Here is a 22876-nt window from a genome sequence, read left to right on the forward strand (position 1 = left end):
AGATATATAGAAGTATTATAATTTGATTGTGAATATAGGATTCCCACGGGGAAATTGAGAGGATTAAACATTTTATATTATATTTATTAATTATATAGTAAAAAGCTACTCTGACATGAGACACTGTTTGTATGAAAATACTTTCAAGTTGAAACTAACAGAAAATGTTTTAATATAATTTTAGTAATTTTTTCATACTTTTTAAATAATTTAAGAGTAGATATAGAAAAACATTCTAATTTGATTGTGAATATAAGGCTCCCACGGGGAATTAGAGAAAAATAACCATGTTTATTATGCATTTATTTATTATATAGAAAAAGCTTCTACATGAGGAACGTTTTGCATGAAAATACTTTCAAGTTTTTTTTGACGTTAACAATACTTTCAAGTTGAAACTAATAGAAAATATTTTAATATAATTTTAGTAATTTTTCCATACTTTTTAAATAATTTAAGAGTAAATATACAAAAAGTATTATAATTTGATTGTGATTATATGGCTCCCACGCGGAACTAGAGAAAAATAATATTTAGTCTATATTTATTAATTATATAATAAAAAGCTCTACATGAGGAACATTTTTCATAAAATTTGTTTCAAATAATAACTAACATAATCTTAAATTGATTTAAAATATTTTAACCAGCAAAAAGTGATTTAAAAAATCAAACCACGTTTCACAATGATTTAGTTTTGCAGAGATCATAATTTATTGATCCCTTTGAATAAAAAAACAATTGTTTCTAAAATTATCAGTTTTGTTCCCTTAAACAATATTTACCTACTGTCTCTCATAAAATTTATATTCCAGTTTTTTTAGCACTCCTTAATATCAATGCTTAATAAGTATTGTTTTGAAGCACTTGATCGATCCCTTAAAAGTAGCACTAATTTCTGTTTAATAGATGATACAGGTTTTGCAAGGTTGAATTAAAAAATTATGTAAGGATATCAACGAGGATAGTGTTGTAGTTGAAGTTTAGAGGGAGTTATGACTGTCAATGTATGTTACTAATGTGATATGTTAGTTGATATTCAAAAATATGTTTAACGGTTGTGGTAGAAAAATATTATGATAGTGGAGCATAAATGTAGATGTACTAAATTTATTGGAATTTTTTCAAGTTAAAACTTATATCGTGAAGAATTTTTATCATTATTTCATAACTATTTTCAAAAATATTAAAATAGTTTTAGAAGGAAATTAATTAAGAGTGTCATAACTTTTCTACTTGAAAACACTTTCATGTTATAACTAACTAGTACTTTTACCCGTGCGATGCACGGGGGATGTTCATTTTTGTTTCTTGTGCGTATTTTTTCTAAATTTGTGCTATTTTTTATGTTTATTGAAAGAAAATTTATGATTTAAAAAGACGCAATTATTTTTAGATATAAGCAAACATAAATTTGTAAGTTTATTTTCCGAGATGAATATGTATATTTTTATTTTGTAAAAGCGCAATTATTTTATTTATTTGTTGTTTTTGCCTTTTGTTATGAGCATTGATTAAAAATGTACTAATCACTACATTGCATAAGAAGTCTTTGTCTATACAATATTATTACTTAAATACTCTCAAGTTTTTTCCAAACAAATTCTGGCCTTGAAAGATGATATGATAACAACAAAGTAGTAAAAAGTCTTTTAAAATCGTTTGTAATATACCCCAATGCAAAATTTCTATTACTCAACCAATGTATTCTTTATTGTCTTTTAGTAAGTCCATTGCATAGCACATGCCCTTATGCCTGCCTATAAAAAAAAACATGCCCTTGTGCCTCATATGTGTGCCCTTTAGAATTTCCTAACTCATAAAAATCAAATAATAATAAAATCTTTTTTAAATAATTTTGAGGTAAATTGAAGAAGGATATAACATGACATGGATGGGAAGACTGAAACCATCAAATAAAATTTGCACTACCACTACTTCTGTTACAACAAATGCCTACAAATCATGTTGGTATCTTTCTCTCACTAACTTGAGCACATTTTTAGGACTTCATTTTATCATTTAGCTATCAGATTTCTATTTAACAAAAGATGAAATAGTCAATTCCCTAAAAAAATAATTGAGGGAACAGTTTCATTTTTAACCATTTCATCCCACACAAAGAAAAAATAAAAAGAGAAGACTGTTTTTTTTGTCATTTGGCCACCGGTCTCCACGGGGGAAACGGGCCCCACGTGACTAATTTGACTCGAGATACGGTAGTGATGTTCCTGGCCACAAATGTATTATTTTTTATCTCAGAGGGGATCGAACCCGACATTCACCACTTGTGGTTAAAAGAGAAGACTTTCACTGTTTTAATTTGTATTCTTTTTTTTATTCTGTTCTTTTCTTTTACTTTTTAATTTCTATTAGTTTATGGGTTGTTCTTGTCCAACTGGTTTCCGTTCCAGAATACCCAGATGAAGTCTCAGTGTTGTTCTTGGAATCAAACAGGATATGCTCTCTCTCTCTCTCTTTCTCTCTATCTCTATCTCTCTCTCTCTACCTATTTCAATCTTTGATGAGCTTTATCAAACATGTTATGCTTTTTAATCTCCTTTGACTTCTTAGTTTGGATAAGGGGTAATTCAAGCAAAAGCCTAATATCAAATCTCAGAATTTTCTTGGTGAAAATAACATGAACAAATGCCAAATAATACACGGGGAAAAGGAGCACAACTATATGTACATTCCCCATTTCCCATCATGAAATATCCCAATAGAAGCAAAAGATAGATTAATCAAAAGATTTTAAGAACTTTATGGTGATACATTGTTAGAGATTTGAAAAGAAACATCTTTCTTCTCCTTGTTTGATTGCAGGGACGATGAAGTTAATAGGATTGAATGAAACACCAAATCAACATACATATAGAGCTCCTTTTTGTAAGCTTCTAAACATTCAAGCCAGGTGGTTAGGACTCATCGGAACCCCCATCTGAGTTGATAATGACTCCTGTCATATCCGTGCTTATATTTATAGCTTTTTTGCTCTTTTTTTCTTTTAAGAGAATTTAATTTTAAGCAACAACAATTGTTCTCTCCAAAGCCTCCAATGTGTGTTTTCTTGAATTTGCAGCCATGGACACCTCCTACCTTTATGCAATATGAGAAAATAACTCATTGAATAAGTAACCAAAAACATCAACATATAGTAACTTTAAACAAAACAAAAGACAACTTAAAGCACCATTTCATTCATAAGTTCTCCTCAGACAACCAAATGTAGAATGAATGCAGAGTAAAAAGGATAAGTTAGGACTTAGGAGGCATCATTAGGCCAGTATAAGGACAATTGTTAGTCAGGCTCAGAGAATTATAAGGGGAGTATGAACACTCTTTGTTTTTCTTTTATGAAAATAGCTACTGCTGCCATCGTTGCTTGTCTCTAGCAGATTCAAATTGACTTTATCAACTGGGTTTTCTGGAATAAGATCAAAATGAAAATGAAACTACCAAGTCTTTAAATATAGCTGAAAGGGAATTTCATTTAGAGAAAGTTATGGAGAACTTCACACCTTTGGCATTATAAAAATTCTCTCAGTCATATTTTCTAAAACATTCGGATTGAGTAATCAATGGAAAAAAAATTTACTTTCATTAACCACATCATAAACTCTATGTAGAACACATGTCTACAGTTACTGGGATAAAAATGCTGATTCAAGAAAAATACCATGAATATATATATATATTTGCATTAGAAAGTTAAGAGAACTATTCAAAGAAACATCATGCCACAGGGTAATGTTCTAACCAATTCAGAACTGCAATAGCCAATAAATCAATAAATCTAAGTCTCAATCCATCTCAGAACCCACCACTTTATTTATGTAAAATTTATTATTCTGAGCACACAAAAATCAAACAGATTGTTCGATTTCAAATCTACAAAACTGATATGGGGAACTGATCATCAAACATCAACACATTACAAAACACACAAAGCGGACCCTTTATTCAAATCCCCCCGCCCCCATTCAAATAGGCAAATTAAGTACCTTTAGCCTCTGTTTTAAATTAGCATAATCTCCATTGCTCATGATTGGTTTTTCAGGCACATCTGCTTCCAAGAATTTTTGCTCATCAGAACCTGCGCATGTAGTTAACAAATAAAAAATGAGATTAATTTAGCTAATTACAGGTTAGCAAGAAATCATGTATGTATCATTACAGTTTCAGCTCCATACCTAGCATTACAACACTGCTCCCTTCCCACATTTGAGATTATCAAATTCTTCATTTGACATGATAGTCTTCCCACGTAGTAGAATGCCTGTTCAACAACCAATTTCAAAATTCAAGTTTAAATTCATCTGCTTTGAAACTATTAATAATTAAATAATGACTGACAGAGCATTCATGTTGATATCCTTTCCGATGCCTCCTCTCCCTCCTGTGCGCCTGGGACCATTCAGACTCTGCCCTCAATCCCTAACCCCCAATGGTGATTGGCAACAACCACCTTTTGAATGCTCATAATAAGGAGAGGAAGAAACACACAAACAAATTTGTTTCCTATTGTCCTAAAGTAACAATGAAAATCATCGCAATAATAAGGCATCTCATGATGTGAACAAATATTATAGAAGGAATGCTTAAAATAAACTGAATGACTCTACTTGACTTCACCTTGGATTCCCTCAAAGCCTCTGATGTTCTTCAATTGATCGGCGTACTGGTCTCTGCATTCCACCCCTTCTTCTCGGTCCACAATGTTCCTCTCTGTCCAGTATCATACATGACTTAAGGTTCGCTTGACTGAAAGAAAAGAGATCAAAATAGTGACTTTGTAAGGTTATTTCTTCTTCATCAACATTATAAGCTGCATTGCTTAGAAAAAGACACACATGCTCAAATAATTACAAACTAACAAAAACAAATAATCAATATTAATTCAGAAGTCTATTTCTTTGGGAAGATTGTTTTCACTTGTTTACGCCTCTTCAAACAACTAAATTTAAAGACACCAAATAGCAATCAGAATTCAATAAAGCTGTCAAGCATTTTAATATATAGGAATGGAAAACATTCTAAACTTTCCCCTCCCTAACAACTCTCCAAACAATTTTTCCTACCTTCATTTCTCTCAATAAGTAATAACAATGTAAATCTATAAAAAAAAATGAATAGTATCATTATATTTAGTAAGTAATTTTCATGTGTAATGGTCTATCTGGAAAAAAATAAAGAACCTAACCTTGCCATCTATATCTCAAATAGAAATTGCATTGGTGAATCTGTTCATTGCACAATGAACTGAATCCATTTCCTGGCGTTTGGAATTGAGCAAGTCCTGAGCAGCTTTCTCTACTTATATAGCAGCTTTAACTTCTTGATTATACTCCTTGCAAATGGCCTGATCAAATTATCATTCAAAATGACCCAGGAAAAAGGATAAGAAAAATAGAAGGAAAACACAAAAGCAAAAGAGGAGAATTTTTCTTCCTACCATAAAAAATGGATGCCATGGCCTAATGAGAAAAATGGAGACTTCTTACCGGTGTGGCGGTCTGTAATTGGAGGTAGTAACAAAGTGAACTTACCTGGAAATTAAAACATTAAAATGTCTCAATAGAGATAAAGAATGTGAATCTAACAAACACAAAAAATTGAGAGAATTTGAAAAGAGAAAATAAAAGAAAGGGAATGGCTTACCGAGTGATATAGCATGGTAGGCTTTGGATTTTGCAAGTTGTGCAGCATTCACATGTTCCTCTGTTACTGTTACTTCAGCAGAAGGAATTCTAATCTTCCATTGAATGAGAGTTTAAATTAGACATGAAGTTGCGTCAAAATACTTCCTTTCCAATTATGAGGTTGATCTTCTTCATGGGGTTATGGAAAAGGATTGCACAATCAGCGCAAAGAACATTTATGATGAAAAGGAAGATTGAACACCAATGGAGGGATCATGGACGGGTTGGAACCTATTGTTCCAAGCACCCAGATTAAAAGAAATAGGGAGATTGGAAACTCATACAGCAGATCGATGGAACTGGGATAGCCACTCAAGCGAACGGAACACGGAAAGCGCAGGCGAACAGTGGAAACGTTTTAGAAATTAGAAGGGCAAGAGGCAAGAACATTGGAGATTCAACGAACGGCTGTGATTAAATCTAATTGAAATAATTAACATATTTACATAAATATCCATGTTTAATTTGAGATAGGTGTACAATGAATTATTGAATGACAAAATTACCCTCCAGGCTGAAAAACTCTCCTTTTATATATTATTATTATTATTATTATTATTATTATTATTATTATTATTACTAGTACTTTTTACCCGTGCGTTGCACGGGGATATTCTTTTTTATTTTGTATTGTGTTTTTTATGTTTTTTTAAAATTATTTATTCATATGAAAAAGATAAAAAACAATATTTTTTGTGATAGTTAGGTTTTTTTTCGAAGTGTTAATATATGTTTTTAAAATTGTGTTTTTTTGTCGTAGGTTTTTTTATGAGTGTACTTGTCTTTTTTATTTTTGTTGTTTGTCCTTGTTTATCTAATTGATGTTTTGGATTTATTCTTTTGATATAACAATTTTATTGTACTTTACAGATAGAAGTAGTATTTTTTTAAGATCTTATTTAATATTAAGTTTATCTTTTCGAGGTTTATAACCCTTGAAATAAATAATAATAAATTTATTTATAATAATTTGAAGTTAGTAGTTTTTTTTGTGTGAGCAATTTGAAGTTAATAGTATAAGTTCATAGAATGACATTGATAAAGGAAGATCAAGAGGAAGGGTTAGGGGAGTTTTTTATTGAATGTCCTTAACTTTTAAGATTTTTTATTTATATTAATTATTAGTTGATTAATATTTCAACAAATCTAAACTTGTCTTATGAAATTCCCTATATATATATTTTTTAGTGATATCATATTTAATATTAATTTTGTCCTATGACCTTCCATAACTAAAATGAATTAAATAATAATAAAACCATTTAAAACAATTTTGAGGTTAATAGTAGAAAGTTATAAGACTAACATCGATGAAGGAAGTAAAGAGATAGAGATGGAAGATCTTCTTGTGCTGGAATGATGCTGTTGGAGAATCCAAATCGAAGAGATATGACCTGCACATGAATGGAGATGCTGAAGGTTAAAATGAGAGAGATGAAAATAAGTTGAAAGGGGAATGGAAAAATGTTTTATATATGGGAGATGAAGGAAGAAACTTTTGGTGATTTTGTAACCATAATTCATAATCAGGAGTTACAAAAGCAACAAATAAAGCAGCCAAGAATATGAAAAGATTGTACAAAGAGTTTCATAAGAAAATGATCAACGGTTAGGATTAGAAGCAATGAATGGCTAGGATTGATTTCATATTGAATTACTCATAAATTTACGTATATGACCATGGAAAAATTTCAACCCATGTGTATTAAAGTATTAAATTACAGTTTTACCCCCAAGGTTGCAAAAACTTTACCCGTGCGATGCACGGGGAATATTCATTTTTATTTGTGTGTACTTTTTAATATCTACACATTCTTTTAAAAAATATTTTATGGATTGAAAGAACTAAATTTATTTTAAGTATATAAAATCATTAATTTGTATGTTTTTTTATTAATGTTGGTTTTTGTTTTTTAGTTGCTATTTTGTTTTTATCTTTTGTACTTGTTTTCCTAAATTTCGATTGTTAGTTTTTCGATATCTATATTGAATATTTATTCCAGAGAGTTAAAGTAACATGTCGATATTCATTTTTAAAACATTTTTTAATATCATTTTTTCCAATGTTATGATTTAATTTGTAATTAAAGTAGTATTTTATAAGTTCTGGTCTATTTTTTTGAATACTATACCATAACTTGTTTGTTGGTTATAAAAATATGTTGTTTTAACTTTTCATGATGTGCCCAAATTGCATATTCTATTATCAATTTTTTTTATTTACTTTTAATTAATTAATAATAGAATGCGCAATTTGAACATTAAATAGGAATAAAAAGGACTTATATTTAACCATTAATCACTCAAATAAATGCTACATTAAATATCAATAGTATAATGTATGAGGTAAAATCAAACTTCTGAATTTCTACACTATGGTACATTCATATCATCTGTTTGCAACAAAAATAAATATACAGAGACACAATATCACCATGCAACTCCTCACTCCCCATCCCCCCAGCTTTACACGACCATAAAGGAGAAAACTTAACATTTAAACCATGACACATATCAATTCTTATGAATATGATAAACCCATCTCACTTCAAGGCCAAAACCTTTTCTCTTCTACAATCCACCGCTTGTTTTCATGTCTCACATTCACGGATGTACAAAGTGATTTTGGAGAGCCAACCATGAACGATGCACCAGATAAAGGAGGAAGCAAGAATCAATGCCTATACTCCTTCTGCACTGTTTCATAAGCAAAATAATTTATTCTCTCCCTTAGTTCCCCCCAACAATTGGATACAATAAGAAATAGTCAAACACTATAACACTACTCCTTAGTCCATGGTCGAAAGATGGAAAAAATATATGAACCTTGATTACATGAGTATAAGTTGAAACATGGTCCCATATAAACCACATCACCATAAAAATAGAGGAGCATGGGGGTCCTAAATCACAGTCAAACCAATCAAATGCAATGGTATCAGTATATAACCATATTTCTATATGCTACCTTGCAAACAAATAAACACTGGATAATAATAAGAGAATAATGGCTAAATGTGACAAATTACTTAGCAAATAGATAACCACAGACCTCCATAGAGCTAGTGAAGTAGAGGCTTTTTGCATGATTCAGATTGAGCTTCAAAGAACCAATAGAAAAGGGCCCTCCCACGATCTTCATTAACAGTGATATAACCTGAAAAGTGGGAGAATGATTCTTTTTTGAAGGAAGTAGTTAAATGACATAGGGACTGGACAGGCAGAATAACATTCATATTAGAAACTAAAATCGACATCTTTGGAAAAAAGCATTGCATTTACTATTCTATATTGCTTTCACAACTGTTGACTTTCCACGTGCCAAATGGCCTATGGTGCCTGAAAGGTTACCATATTATTCATCAGGAATCTGGATTAACAGCCATCAACTAATCCTATTCAAACTTGACTGCGGTGAACTACTGCATCAAACTCAACCAAAGGACCAGCATGAGGATAATCACTACATGGATTCATAATGCAGTAAAGGGCAAGGTAATGATCCTAGTCATGGAGAAAATAGAGACATAAAGTTAAAAAGTATGCATCTAGTTAATGACAAAATAGTAATAGTAAATATATTACTAAAGGTCAAAATTGTGCAAGAATTTAAAAAGAAACAGAGCCCAACATTTCGTGATGGCCATGGCTGATATCTCATTCAAATTGAAAATAACAACCCATGGCAACCAAAGTTTTCAAATATCAACCCAATTATATCATTTTGTCACTCTTCATCAAAATTTTAAGCAAAGTGAAAATGAACCAACTTTCATCAAGTATACTGTATACTATAGTTTAAGCAACAAATTTATCTTAGAGGAAGCTAGAAACAAAGGTGACAACATTAGCTACCATTCTCAATTAAATAGAAACAGAAAGATCCCCATAAGTTAGAATGCTGCCTATAGCAATTGAATTGATAGGACTGGTTATATCAAAAAATAAACTATGAATGCGAAATACAGATATGGGGAAAAAATGTTATCTGCAAGCATGAAATATGGTTTTATAAGAAATGCTTGCAAGAATTAAATTGAAAAACAACAATCAGTAGTGGGAGGATTAGAAGTTGAAACTCACAATCCAATAGGCGCAGCTGGTAGAGGGATGATATTCAAACTTGAGATGCTTCTGAACTGAAATTGCTAGTGTTGAAAATTATGGAAGGAAGGAAAATGTCAAAAATAAATAAATTATTAATATAGAAGGAACATAACATTGCACATAAGCAGAACCAAATTGGACGAATGTGACACGAAAACTACTAAACTGATTGCACATGAATTCCTTCCTTTATAACCTTAGAGTGTTACCAAAATGGAGATGCTGCAATTCCAAATTGATCGAAATGTCTTCCGCTTCTCTTCAATCTCACAGCACCGCCGAAAGGAAATCAACAGAGGGTGAAGGCTCGCTGATTCTTCTTTCTTGCAAAATGCATATGCAGATTACATATAAGAACAAACAGCATGAGCAAGTGACCAAAACCCTACAATCAAACGACATCAATAATTAAATGTCAAAATAACCAATAAACCAAGGCTCCACGCATAATCTCAAAATCTTACTAAGCAAAACGGTTCCAAAAATTTGAAAAGAAAATCAAAAGCATGATCATTAATCATCTTAAAGCCCAAAATCACAACCATAATGGAAAAGAGAAGTCACAGTAGGAATTGAAACCTAGAGCTTGAAAAGAAAGAAGACGGAGGGTTGAAAGAGGTGAGATTGTCAAAAGGATGATGAGTAAGTGGAAGATATATGAGCCAAAAGGATGATGAGTAAGCGGAAGATATATGAGTCAAAAGGATGATGAGTAAGTGGAAGATGGATGAGAAAGAGAGGCAGGTTGAGGTAAAGAGGGTGCGAAAAAGAAAAAGATGTAAAAGATTACATATAAGAGCAAACAGCATGAGCAAGCGATCAAAATCCTACAATCAAACGACATCGACATCAATAATTAAATGTCAAAATAAACCAATAAACCAAGAAAAACGACACAGACCTACCACCGCAAAATCTTCCAGGCATAATCTCAAAATCATCCTAAGCAAAACGGCTAGATCCCTAACCATTTTTTTTTCAAGAAAGCTGACAAAGAAATAAAAAAATAAGAAGAAATCAACAAAAGTTAAGTACCAAGGAATTCATCAAAATCCTTAAAAGTAAGACTGAAATAAAGGAAAAGAAACCTGGTGTGCTGCCGCTATTCATCTTGAGGGAGACGACGTTCGCTCCGTCAATACCAACACGCCAAAGCCCTACCACCGAAACCCAAGTCCACCCAAAGCTCCCATTCCTCTGGAATCAGCCGCTGCGTCGACAACGTAAGGAGAGGACGCTTCTGCTGAATGTAATCTGAAACATAAAAATGAATAAGTAGGAACCCGAGACACCGAATTTAGCAACTGAGCAAAGACAGCTTTTGTTTCACACTTATGCAACAAAGCCAAATACATAAACAAAGGAACCGACTTATATAACTGAAATCATTCAAAACCCATCTGCTAATGAAGTTGAAACAGAGACAGAGGAAGAAATAAACCAAAGGTAGCAAAAATGTGTAGCTCTCTTAAAAATTTATAATCCACCCTCTCCTCTAATCTTTGGAAGGGAAAAGGGGATTCTGAAAATAAAGGATTCGCAAATATGGATTTACTGGACAAAAGGGGAAGAATTAATCCAAAAACTACCTTCAATGACATCAATCCATTTATTCTCATGAATAGTAAAACCCAGGGCTACAAAATTGGATGACTAAAACTTTGAGGAGAAGCAATAATACAACGCTAGAATTTCCCATAGGAAATCTGGAAAAAACAAATAGGAAAAGGGTAATAAAACAATTAGAAAGAAACGATGAACTCTTGAAGAGATTGAAAGTAACATAAGGAAGTGAAGAACAAACAACAGGGAAATCAATTTATAACATAAAAAGAAGGGAAGATAGAATTAAAAGGCCATTCCTTCTCACCTGTAATTCACATCTAGATGAAGAGTTCAAGACATCGAACCGTAGACACACACAACAGTTTCTCATCCAACCCTAGACGCACACAGCCACAATAGTGATGACCACTTTATTGAAAATCATGAACCCTACATCGAGCAAAGGGAAGACAACCGCAGTGGAGCAAATTCAGTGAAGCAAAAGCGTAAAGAATGGATCTCTAAACACTAATAAGAGAAGAAAGAATCAGAAGATTTGAACAGAGGAACCAAAGAGCTATAAAAAAAGAACTTGTAATTTTTTACCTCCGTCGCGTCTGTGCTCTCTCAATCTAAAATCAGCGTGGAACCCTAGCTGTGTAAATTGGAAGGTTCAATTTGTCGCCAACCATGATGAAAACGGACGGAACAATTTCCTCAGTTCGCCGTCGACGGCACAGGTTGTGGGGAGAGGAATCCTTGGCCTCGAAATCGCAAACAAAGAAACAGAAGAGGGAGAGTGGAGAGAGGAGACTATAAGAAACTGAGCAATGCAAAAGAAGCGAATAGAAAACAAAACGGAAGGTTGAGGGAACGGAAAAGATAAAAAGAAACGTAAGAAAGGGAAAATGTGATTGAGGAATAGACGGCTAGGATCTAATCTTTAGGAAATAATGTGTACTTTTACTAAAATGTCCATGCTAAAAATCAGATTGTTGTGCATTAAAGTGTTGAATGACAGGTTTGCCCTCAAGGCTGCAGAAACTCTGCTTTTATATAGATTATAGATTATAGATAGATAGATAGATAGATTATAGATTATAGATAGATTATAGATTATAGATAGATAGATTATAGATAGATTATAGATTATAGATATAAAAATTTATTTTCAAATAATTTAAATGCACTATTCATAATTATTAAAATAAATTTAAGAGTAATAATATATATATCTATGTGTATTTTGATTTAACTTTGTAAGTCCCGAACCTAATAGAACTAAAAATATGTACTTTCATTTTCTTGGCAAAAATTATTTATACGTCACTTGTGCGGAATTGAAGATTTTGGCTAACTAATTAATTTTTCCTGAAATCTTTATATTGGTTTATGATACAAAACACTATAATTAAGTGTATGAATTTATGTTTTTTTTAATATATACATTTTTTTTTGAAAATGAAATATATAAATATATTAAAATAAAGTTAAGAAATATCTTCTCTCAATATGGTACAATAATCAAGCCAACAAAAAGACGGCAAAACACAACTAATACAGCTCAAACCTCTAAATATCTACATCTTTATTATAATTGATCTTTCATTTTTAGTATTTTAAATGATTTATAATCAAAATATTTATTGATGTGTCAAATATAAAGTAAACATATCTACGTGATGTGTGTTACATTTAGGGGTGTACAAGACCCGGCCCTACCCGCCAACCCGTCCCGACCCAAGCCTTTAGGGTCGGGTTTAACCCGGCCCGATCATTAAAAGAGACCGGGTTCGGGTTGATCTTTGAGTTACCCGACTTCGGGTAGGGTCGGGTTCGGGTTGACACTCGGGTCACCCGGCCCGTCCCACATATATATTTTATAAAATTTTAATTTGTTATAATGATTAAAATGTGATAGATGGTGCTCAAATTTATCTTACCATGTAGATGAAATTAAAATGTTTAACATTTACCTTATGAATTAAATAAACGTTGGTCAACTATGGACACTTTCATGCTCTAACAAGAGAAAATCATGTGTGTGTATTATGCATATGTGAGACAAGTGAAGAAATGATCAAACAAAATGCAAACCTCTCAAATGCAATAGATTATGAAAGAATTGGATCATTTCAAGTTATTTCTTCTAAAAAATAGTTCCAACTTATAACTCTTTTAGTATGTTATTATCTTTAAATTTTACAATTAGTATCAAATAGTCTTGAACTTATTGTCCCTCGGGCCAACCCGGTCCCGTCCTACATAGACCCGTCCTAAATTGGACCCGCATAATGTCGGGTTGCTTCGGGTCTAGGGACGGGTTAGGGTCTATGAATTGGCCCGATCAATATTTAGGGTCGGGTTAGGGTTAACCAAAACCCGTCCTAACCCGTCCCTTGTACACCCCTAGTTACATTGCTACCTCCTTTTTTACCAGTATTTTTCATACTTTTTAAATAATTTAAGAGTAGATATAGAAAAGCATTCTAATTTGATTGTGAATATAAGGCTCCCACGGGGAATTAGAGAAGAATAACCATGTTTATTCTACATTTATTTATTATATAGAAAAAGCTTCTACATGAGGAACGTTTTGCATGAAAATACTTTCAAGTTTTTTTTGACGTTAACAATACTTTCAAGCTGAAACTAATAGAAAATATTTTAATATAATTTTAGTAATTTTTCCATACTTTTTAAATAATTTAAGAGTAAATATACAAAAAGTATTATAATTTGATTGTGATTATATGGCTCCCACGGGGAACTAGAGAAAAATAATATTTAGTCTATATTTATTAATTATATAGTAAAAAGCTCCTACATGAGGAACATTTTTCATAAAATTTGTTTCAAATAATAACTAACATAATCTTAAATTGATTTAAAATATTTTAACCAGCAAAAAGTGATTTAAAAAATCAAATCACGTTTCACAATGATTTAGTTTTGCAGAGATCATAATTTATTGATCCCTTTGAATAAAAAAACAATTGTTTCTAAAATTATCAGTTTTGTTCCATTAAACAATATTTACCTACTGTCTCTCATAAAATTTCTATTCCAGTTTTTTTAACACTCCTTAATATCAATGCTTAATAAGTATTGTTTTGAAGCACTTGATCGATCCCTTCAAAGTAGCACTAATTTCTGTCTAATAGATGATACAGGTTCTGCAAGGATGAATTAAAAAATTATGTAAGGATATCAACGAGGATAGTGTTGTAGTTGAAGTTTAGAGGGAGTTATGACTGTCAATGTATGTTACTAATGTGATATGTTGGTTGATATTCAAAAATATGTTTAACGGTTGTGGTAGAAAAATATTATGATAGTGGAGCATAAATGTAGATGTACTAAATTTATTGGAATTTTTTCAAGTTAAAACTTATATCGTGAAGAATTTTTATCATTATTTCATAACTATTTTCAAAAATATTAAAATAGTTTTAGAAGGAAATTAATTAAGAGTATCATAATTTTTCTACTTGAAAACACTTTCATGTTATAACTAATATAAAAATTTATTTTCAAATAATTTAAATGCACTATTCATAATTATTAAAATAAATTTACATATGTACTTTCATTTTCTTGGCAAAAATTATTTATACGTCACTTGTGCGGAATTGAAGATTTTGGCTAACTAATTAATTTTTCCTAAAATCTTTATATTTGTTAAATCGGTGTATGATACAAAACACTATAATTAAGTGTATGAATTTATGTTTTTTTTAATATCTATATTTTTTTTTTGAAAATGAAATATATATATTAAAATAAAGTTAAGAAATATCTTCTCTCAATATGGTACAATAATCAAGCCAACAAAAAGACGGCAAAACACAACTAATACAGCCCAAACCTCTAAATATCTACATCTTTATTATAATTCTTCTTTCATTTTTAGTATTTTAAATGATTTATAATCAAAATATTTATTGATGTGTCAAATATAAAGTAAACATATCTACGTGATGTGTGTTACATTGCTACCTCCTCTTCTCCCTTGCAACATCTTCTCCTCACCGTGCACTGGTAAGAACATTTTGCATGGAAACACTTTCATGTTAAAACTAAAAGAAAAATTCATTTAAATAATTTAAGTGATTGTTCATAATTGTAAAATAAATTTAGGAGTAATTATATATTTCTATGTGTTTTGGTTTCACTTTGTAAGTCCGCATCCTAATAGATCCAAATATATGTAGGTTAATTTTTTAATCTTCATGGCAAAACTCTTTTATACATCACATAATCACACGTGTCCAGAATTGAAGTTTTTGGTTAACCTTTGTTAGATTCATCAACTTTTGTTAGATTCATTCAGTTTTTCATTGTTGTGTAAACGAATCAAATCTAATTTCAATTGTTATCTATGGTTTTGTGGTAGTTAATCATGTCAATTTCATGAAAAAATATTTGTCATAAAAAATTAGAAAAATCTTTCGCCGTGCAGCGCACGGGTAAAAACACTAGTATACTAGAGAACGCACATCTTTAAACTTAAACTAAACTAAAACAATTAAATACATAATTATTTCAAATATAAGATAGCTCAAGAGAAGTGGTAGGAGCTGAGGGACATATGTGTTAGGTAGGGGAGGTCTAGAGATCGATTCCTGACGAGCGCAATTTATTAGAATAATGTTATGTTCACACCTCTAATATGAGGTGGAGAGAGGTGGAGGAGGAGAGAGATAGAAAGAAAAGAGAAAGTAAAAGAGAGAAAGTATGAGATGTGATCGATGATAAGATGAGAGAGATATAAATAAAAATGAGTGGAAATTAAGTGTTTAGAAAATGAGGTGTATATATATCATTGTTGAAAAAAAAAGATGAACAATACCTTCATAGCGCGCAAATGTGAAACTGGTGCAGAATGTTCAACACATCAAGTCATGTGGATTAACCTTAATGATATCATCAAAAGTGACTTAAATTTGATCATCAACTAGAGTTAACTCAACAATGATTAATAATCTTTTCAAAGAAAAAAAAATGGTTATTAAATTTCTCTCATGAATATTAATTACTTTTTTAATTTTTGAATCATTAATTTTCTTAATTAAAAACCCATATAATTTTTTAAATATTTTAATAAAATATATCAAGTTTTCAGATAAAGAAAAATATCAGAACAAGTTAATATCGAATAATATCAGTCTTCAAATCATAGTTCAAGTGATTAGATTTAGATGACATATGAGTTTGAGTAGGAGGTGCAATTTATCTTTCCGATGTAACAATTTTTTAAAATATCACATTTTTTTAAAGGTTTAAAATATGATGATAGACGATAACACATTAACTTTATCTCTTTTATATTTCGAGATTTATTCACATAGGGGACATATATAGGTTGAGTGGGGAGGTCCAAGATCAACTCCTGGGGGTGCAATTTATATTTTCGATGAAAAAAAATACCTAAAATTGTGTCATTTTTTATTTAAAAATATTAATATCTGTTTTGAAACTTAAAAAAAAATTAATGATAAGGTCCCCATAGGATAGCTCAAGTAATAAAAACTTCGTGACATATGGGTTAACAAGTTATACCCACAATTTGTGAAACAAAATTTATTCCATAATTAACGTTTTATTAGTTTTTTTAATGGAAACAAATAAATGCACGACAAAAGGAATTAATTAAGGAAATTAGAGTAAATGGGTTTTGTATGGAGTGTTTAGTTCTATGTTTTAATAAATTATGTGAGCATAAATTTTAGATTTTTTAATATTTTATAAAAAACTTGAATTAAAGCATTTTTTTCAAAATCTGATCCCTGCTTTATTTGTTTCAAATTAAAAAAAAAGAAAAATTCTTAAAAATATAGCTTCAATCAGGAAAGTCAATGTGTTAAAGTTGAAAAAAATAAATTGGTACAAAATGTCACGTTAAATACATTTAGTGTTTATTTCTATGTTTTAATAAATTGATTTGGCATAAATTTTTGTTTTTTTTTAATATCTATTATAAAATTGAATTAAAGCATTTTTTTTGTCAAAATCGGATCTCTGCTTGATTTTTTTCAAATTAAAAAAAAAAACCGGAAGGGTGTTCTAAAAATAGATATTTTCTCAGGAAATTATAAATGCTTTTAATTGTATATTTTAATAAAAACTAAAAATGAAATAATCAAGGTCAATATTTAAGAAAAAAATTAATGCCTATAGGAAATAATATTGTTGTTTCAAATCTTTCATTAATAATTTTAATTTGGAAACCATTTTAAAGGTCAATAAGTTCATATTTTAAACCCCTAAAAGTTACAGCCACAATTAGTGTGACATAATTTACTCCATAATTAACGTTTTATTAGTTTTTTTCTTGGAAACAAATAAAAGCTAATACGTTTGAAATCAATTACGTAAGGACCTAGAAATTTCATCCCAAAAAATATATATAATGCACGGTGGTAAGCATTAGTCTGCATTCACCTACTCCATGGAACCAAGCAAGAAGGGAGGTTCTGGTGAGGTCAGGGCAAAGAGAAAGGCCATATTATCAAATAGAAGAAATTGTGGTATCTCATCAAGTTCATCCAACCCCAATTGTTCTACTTTAGATATCAATACTGAAGCTCTACACACACCTGCTACAATTTCAAGAAAATCATTCTCAACTCCTGCACAGAGCTCTTCGAAAAATCAGTCCCGACAAGTTATCAATAGCAGTGCAAAAAAACCCATGGCTAAAGCATGTCAGTCCCTTTCAAACGATGAAGTTCTCCAATCATTGGTAATGTATATGGTTTTTTGTTTTGTTTTTTAGAGTGGTTATAATCGCTATCTTTGGTATACATTCCGGTGTGAATCATTTAATTTTATAATTTTTTGTTGTAGGATCCAGCATTATTGACAAAACTTCATTAGGGTATAAATAAATGTCAAGCAGCTTATTGGTCATCTAACTTGAAGGATAAACAACACTTACATATCAAATATTTTCATGTAATTAAGCAATTTTCTTAACAAAAATTAAAATTTAGTATTAAATATCTACTCATTAATTTCGTTGCTATAAGATTTGTTTTTAATTTTCAAATGATATATCAAGTTCATCTTTATATTGCTTACTAATTATTACTCTGATATCTACTTTTTTCATTGTAGGTTATGTTGCTCAAATATTGAATTGGTAGCAAAATTCAACTTCAAGTCTGAAGTCATTATCACTGAACATGGACATCAAGTTCTATTAAGCGACCATGCTGTTGACATTTTTGTGATTTTTTAATTTGTTTGTTTTTGCAACTCATTCCGTAAAAACTTGGATATATAATATTGTTCATGTGTTGACATCGGTAGGCCATACAACGAATTATATTTAACATTTTTAAGTTGGTCTATTTACATACATGTTTGAACCTATTCTCTGTTATTTGATATTCTAAAAATATATCTACACAATAAACGTAATCGCAGTGCAACGCACGGGTGAAAATGACTAGTATATATAATATATACTGTTCGTTAGATTTTTTTGTTACAATTCGTTCGTTCGTTAGATATTTAATTATTGGGAATACAGTTTAATTTTTTTTTTTTTGAAAAAAGTATTGGGAATACATTTTTTTGATAATCGGAAAACTGACGAAAGAAAACAGTACATTGAAACATAAGCAGGAAAGATTGATTTTAGAAACTAATTCACGCGGAAGATAGATTCTGAAAATAAATGAGATTTTCTGTAATATCAGGAAAATAATCATCAATGAAATATTTTTTAAAAGATATGTAAGATATTTGTTTAAAAAATTAAATATATGAGATACGTTCCAAAATCAATACAAAGATAGGTTCCTAAATTAAAATGATCAGATATCGATTTAGAGCAGTAAATGAGACATTCTTGAATCAACTATATATATGATATGCAAATAAATGAACCCCAGTTAAGTTCCCTAAAATTGATTTGGGAATTGGAGTTTCACATACGCAGCGTGTCTCTTTGCTCACTCAGTCACTCTTCATTCATAGCTACTATATATTCATCTCATTCTTCCCTTTTCTATATATCCATTCCTTATTCACCTTGTTTAGTATCTTCGCTGTGCTTTGAGTTTATGTTTAATGGCTTGCGTTCATTTGACACTGGGTGCTTGTCCATGTACCAAGAGCATCATAACCTGTTCCTCCAACAATACGGTTGAGGGTGATGATTCAAGAGAAAGACAACATTGGGGGTACTCCATTGAATTGATGCTTTGTGATGATCCATGGAATATAAAGAAGAAGCTGACAGAGAGTGATCTTGGTTACTTGAGTAGGCTCTTGATTAACAAAGATTTGGCTGAGAATTTAGTGCTTCCTGTGTTGACTCCTGAGCAAAGAGTGGCTCTCTACCAAAACGGAACTAAAATCTTGATTTGGGACATGGACACTCAATCCCTACATTACTTGGTTTTCAAGTTTTGGGTTTCTTCAAGAAGTTATGTTTTCATTGACAACTGGACTAAAGATTTTGTGAAAAGAAGGGGCTTGAAGAAAGGGGATGAAATTAAACTTCATTGGAATCCATACAAGAAGTGCTTCAATTTCTCTGTTCAATATTCTAGTTAATTAGTTAAATTTCTTTTCTTTCTTTATATTTTACCTCATTCGTTGATGTGACTAAGTCTTCATTAATTTGTTTTGGTTGCAAAAACATTTGTTAGTTGATCTCTTGTACTTAGCACTTACCATTATAGTTTTTGCGTTTTCAATCTTCTTTACTCATACTACTTTTGTTATAGTGTCTTCTTTAATTAAGGTGAATAGAAATTAAAGGCAGAGTAGTGCCAAGAGGGATTACATGGGTTTACTAATTAATTTAGATTTTTATTCATAGTGTAAGCTTTTATCTACGAATATGAAGACCCATGCGCATGTAATCCTTTATCCCTCTTGACCTCTCTTAGTGCAAGCTTTTATCTCAGATATGATAGTTTTACACTTATACTAGATTCGCTATCTTCTATAAATCATCTTTGATGTATAAATTATTTTTCACTTAGCAACCATAGTAATTTTTTGAAACATGAAGTATTCCAATTAGCAAAGATCTTAATACATTCAATTCAAAGGATATAATAGTTATATCATTTTTTTTACAGTTATATCAGTTTCAAAAAAAACTACAGCTATATCATACTATAACATAAAAAAATTCACACTTTTTTGAATTTTATAGTTCAAATTATAATTATAAAAAATTTCAAACTTTTGGCTTAATCCAGTTTTTGGTCCCAACCTTTGCCATAAATATGGCTTTAGTCCCTCGTCGGCGTAAAGGTGGGGATTGGACCCCAGTTTTTGATTGGCTTTGGTCCTTCCGGCCGGTAGGGTCAACGCTGGAGCTCCGCCAGCTGATGTGGCCCTTACCACGTCAATTAATGAGTTTATGTGACTTTTCTTTTTCTTTTTCATTTAAATTCTAAAAAAAAACATAATTAAAACCCTTTAATCCCTTCTTCCTAATTAATCATTCACCTAATTTGTTTCCATTCACAAAAAAAAAATCACTTTACCTGATTATTAATTACAAATCTCTTCATCTACATATCTTCTTCATCAAATCAAAAACCCAGATTTTGATCTTCATCATGCATCTCCATATTAATCACAAAGGTGCATAAAGGATCATTCATCAAACCCAGAAAAATTAGCCAAAATATGTTTGAATGTGGTTCCACCATCTTCCTCTATCACTTACAGTAGCCATATCTTCTTCTACTTCTGCTTCTTACTGCAGTTCACGAATCAAATGGACTTCCTTTACCCAGTTTAATCTCCTCTTATTCAATCTCCTCATCTCTCCTCCTCCACCGGATCAACCACAGCGCCGTCGTTAACTGCCACGACCTCCACCGCGACAATGTCCTCATAAGGACCCCATCCGTCGCCCCCGACACGGTGGTGCTCTACCACACCCACATCGTCGTCCCCGAACCAGTGCAGAAAAAAGAACACAAAACTTAGAAAACAAAACCCAAGGGGAGAGGGGGGAGGTTGAACGAAGAGGGGGAGGGGAAAAATCAAGTCTGGTGTTGGTGGGCATATGATGATGGTTTTTTTTTTGAATTGTTGATGATGTGAAGAGGATAATTAATTGCCATAACAATTAAATTATTAATTATAAATAAGCTTTGGGTCTCTCATCCTTCTTAATTTTATTTTAATTTAATAAAAAAGAGAAAAAAAATCCAGCGAGGTTCATTAATTGACGTGCGAAAGGCCACATCAACTGGTGGAGTTTCGGCGTTGACCCAACCGGACGGAATGACCAAAACTAATCATTTTGCCAAAAACTGGGGACTAATCCCCACCTTTACGCCGGCGAGGGACTAAAACCATATTTATGACAAAGGTTGGGGACCGAAAACTGGATTAAGCCCAAACTTTTTTACCGTTAACTTTTTTTTCGTACAGAATTAAAGTTATAATAATTTTATGTTTTATAATGAAAATTATAATCCTAAATTTTAGGAACTTGGTCGATTTAGGCATATGTATTTTGGAAAAAATGCATCAAATCACCCTAAATTTTATAGTTTTTGCATATAGACATCGTTAGCTATAATTGTAACAAAAAAAACTATAATTTCATCTTAATTAATCCTTAAATTAATTATTACAGACCCTCTTGTTAACCGCCTCTAGTTTTTTCTGAACCGCGATAGAATCCAACCTATCGAGTTTTAATGATGCTATTAAAGAAACACAACTCTTTAACCCAAGCTTTCGCAAAGGTATGAGCTCAATGAATATTTCAAGAAAAAAAAAACTCTATCAATATTAAAAAAAATTGTGTTCTAAATTATTTCCAATAATTTATGATTTAACACTTAAGCTGCCATGTAGACTGGCCTTGATAATTAATATCATTAATGTAACTTAATATTGGATGGCATTTTTAATTAATGGAGAAATTTAACTTTTTTTTTTGGTACAAAGCAACCAAAGAGAAACCAAAACAAACACAGAAAACAGGAAAACTATCGCCTAATAAAAGAAGTGCCTACTGCATCCGCAAGGAGGAGCGGAGCCAAACCCGGCGGCGGAGTAGCAACAACACTAAAGGCTAGCTCCTGCTGAGCACCTTCCTTGGCCAAAAAATCAGCGCACGCGTTCCCCTCCCGGAGCGTATGCTCGAGACGGACCTCCCACTGACGATGAAGGATGTCCCTAATATTAGCAATAATAGCCGCACACTCATGAGCCACAGACGGAGGTTGGCCTACCAAAGTGACCGCTAGCATGGAGTCAGAATAGCAAAGCACTCGCCGGTAGCCACGATCCCAAACCAAACGCAGGCCATGGAAGATACCAGTCAGCTCCATTAACAGCACAGAGCTACTACCACCAAAACCTACAAACCCCACGATCCACTCACCATGCACGTTGCGAACACAACCCCCAAAACCACTACTATTCAACGTGTCCCCTTTACTGCCATCACAATTCAAAGCTACTTCCAACTCATGAAGAGGTTGCCACGCGACCAACCGCTCCGGCCGCGAGCTCACCTTAACCGG

General features: G+C 31.7%; 1 protein-coding gene across 1 annotated transcript; it reads left to right on the forward strand.

Moving 5' to 3' along the window:
• The first annotated feature begins 19433 nt into the window (after positions 1 to 19433).
• Positions 19434 to 19922, forward strand: LOC130725064 (putative B3 domain-containing protein At1g78640). The gene has a single exon (XM_057576322.1). The coding sequence runs from the start codon at positions 19434 to 19436 to the stop codon at positions 19920 to 19922; it is 489 nt and encodes a 162-aa protein (XP_057432305.1).
• The last annotated feature ends 2954 nt before the right edge of the window (positions 19923 to 22876 follow it).

This window comes from Lotus japonicus, chromosome 6, assembly GCF_012489685.1.
Source record: "Lotus japonicus ecotype B-129 chromosome 6, LjGifu_v1.2".
Taxonomy (NCBI): domain Eukaryota; kingdom Viridiplantae; phylum Streptophyta; class Magnoliopsida; order Fabales; family Fabaceae; genus Lotus; species Lotus japonicus.

Excerpts from the sequence above, each read along its gene's own strand:
- LOC130725064 (XM_057576322.1), top strand. The coding sequence starts at position 19,434 with ATGGCTTGCGTTCATTTGACACTGGGTGCTTGTCCATGTACCAAGAGC.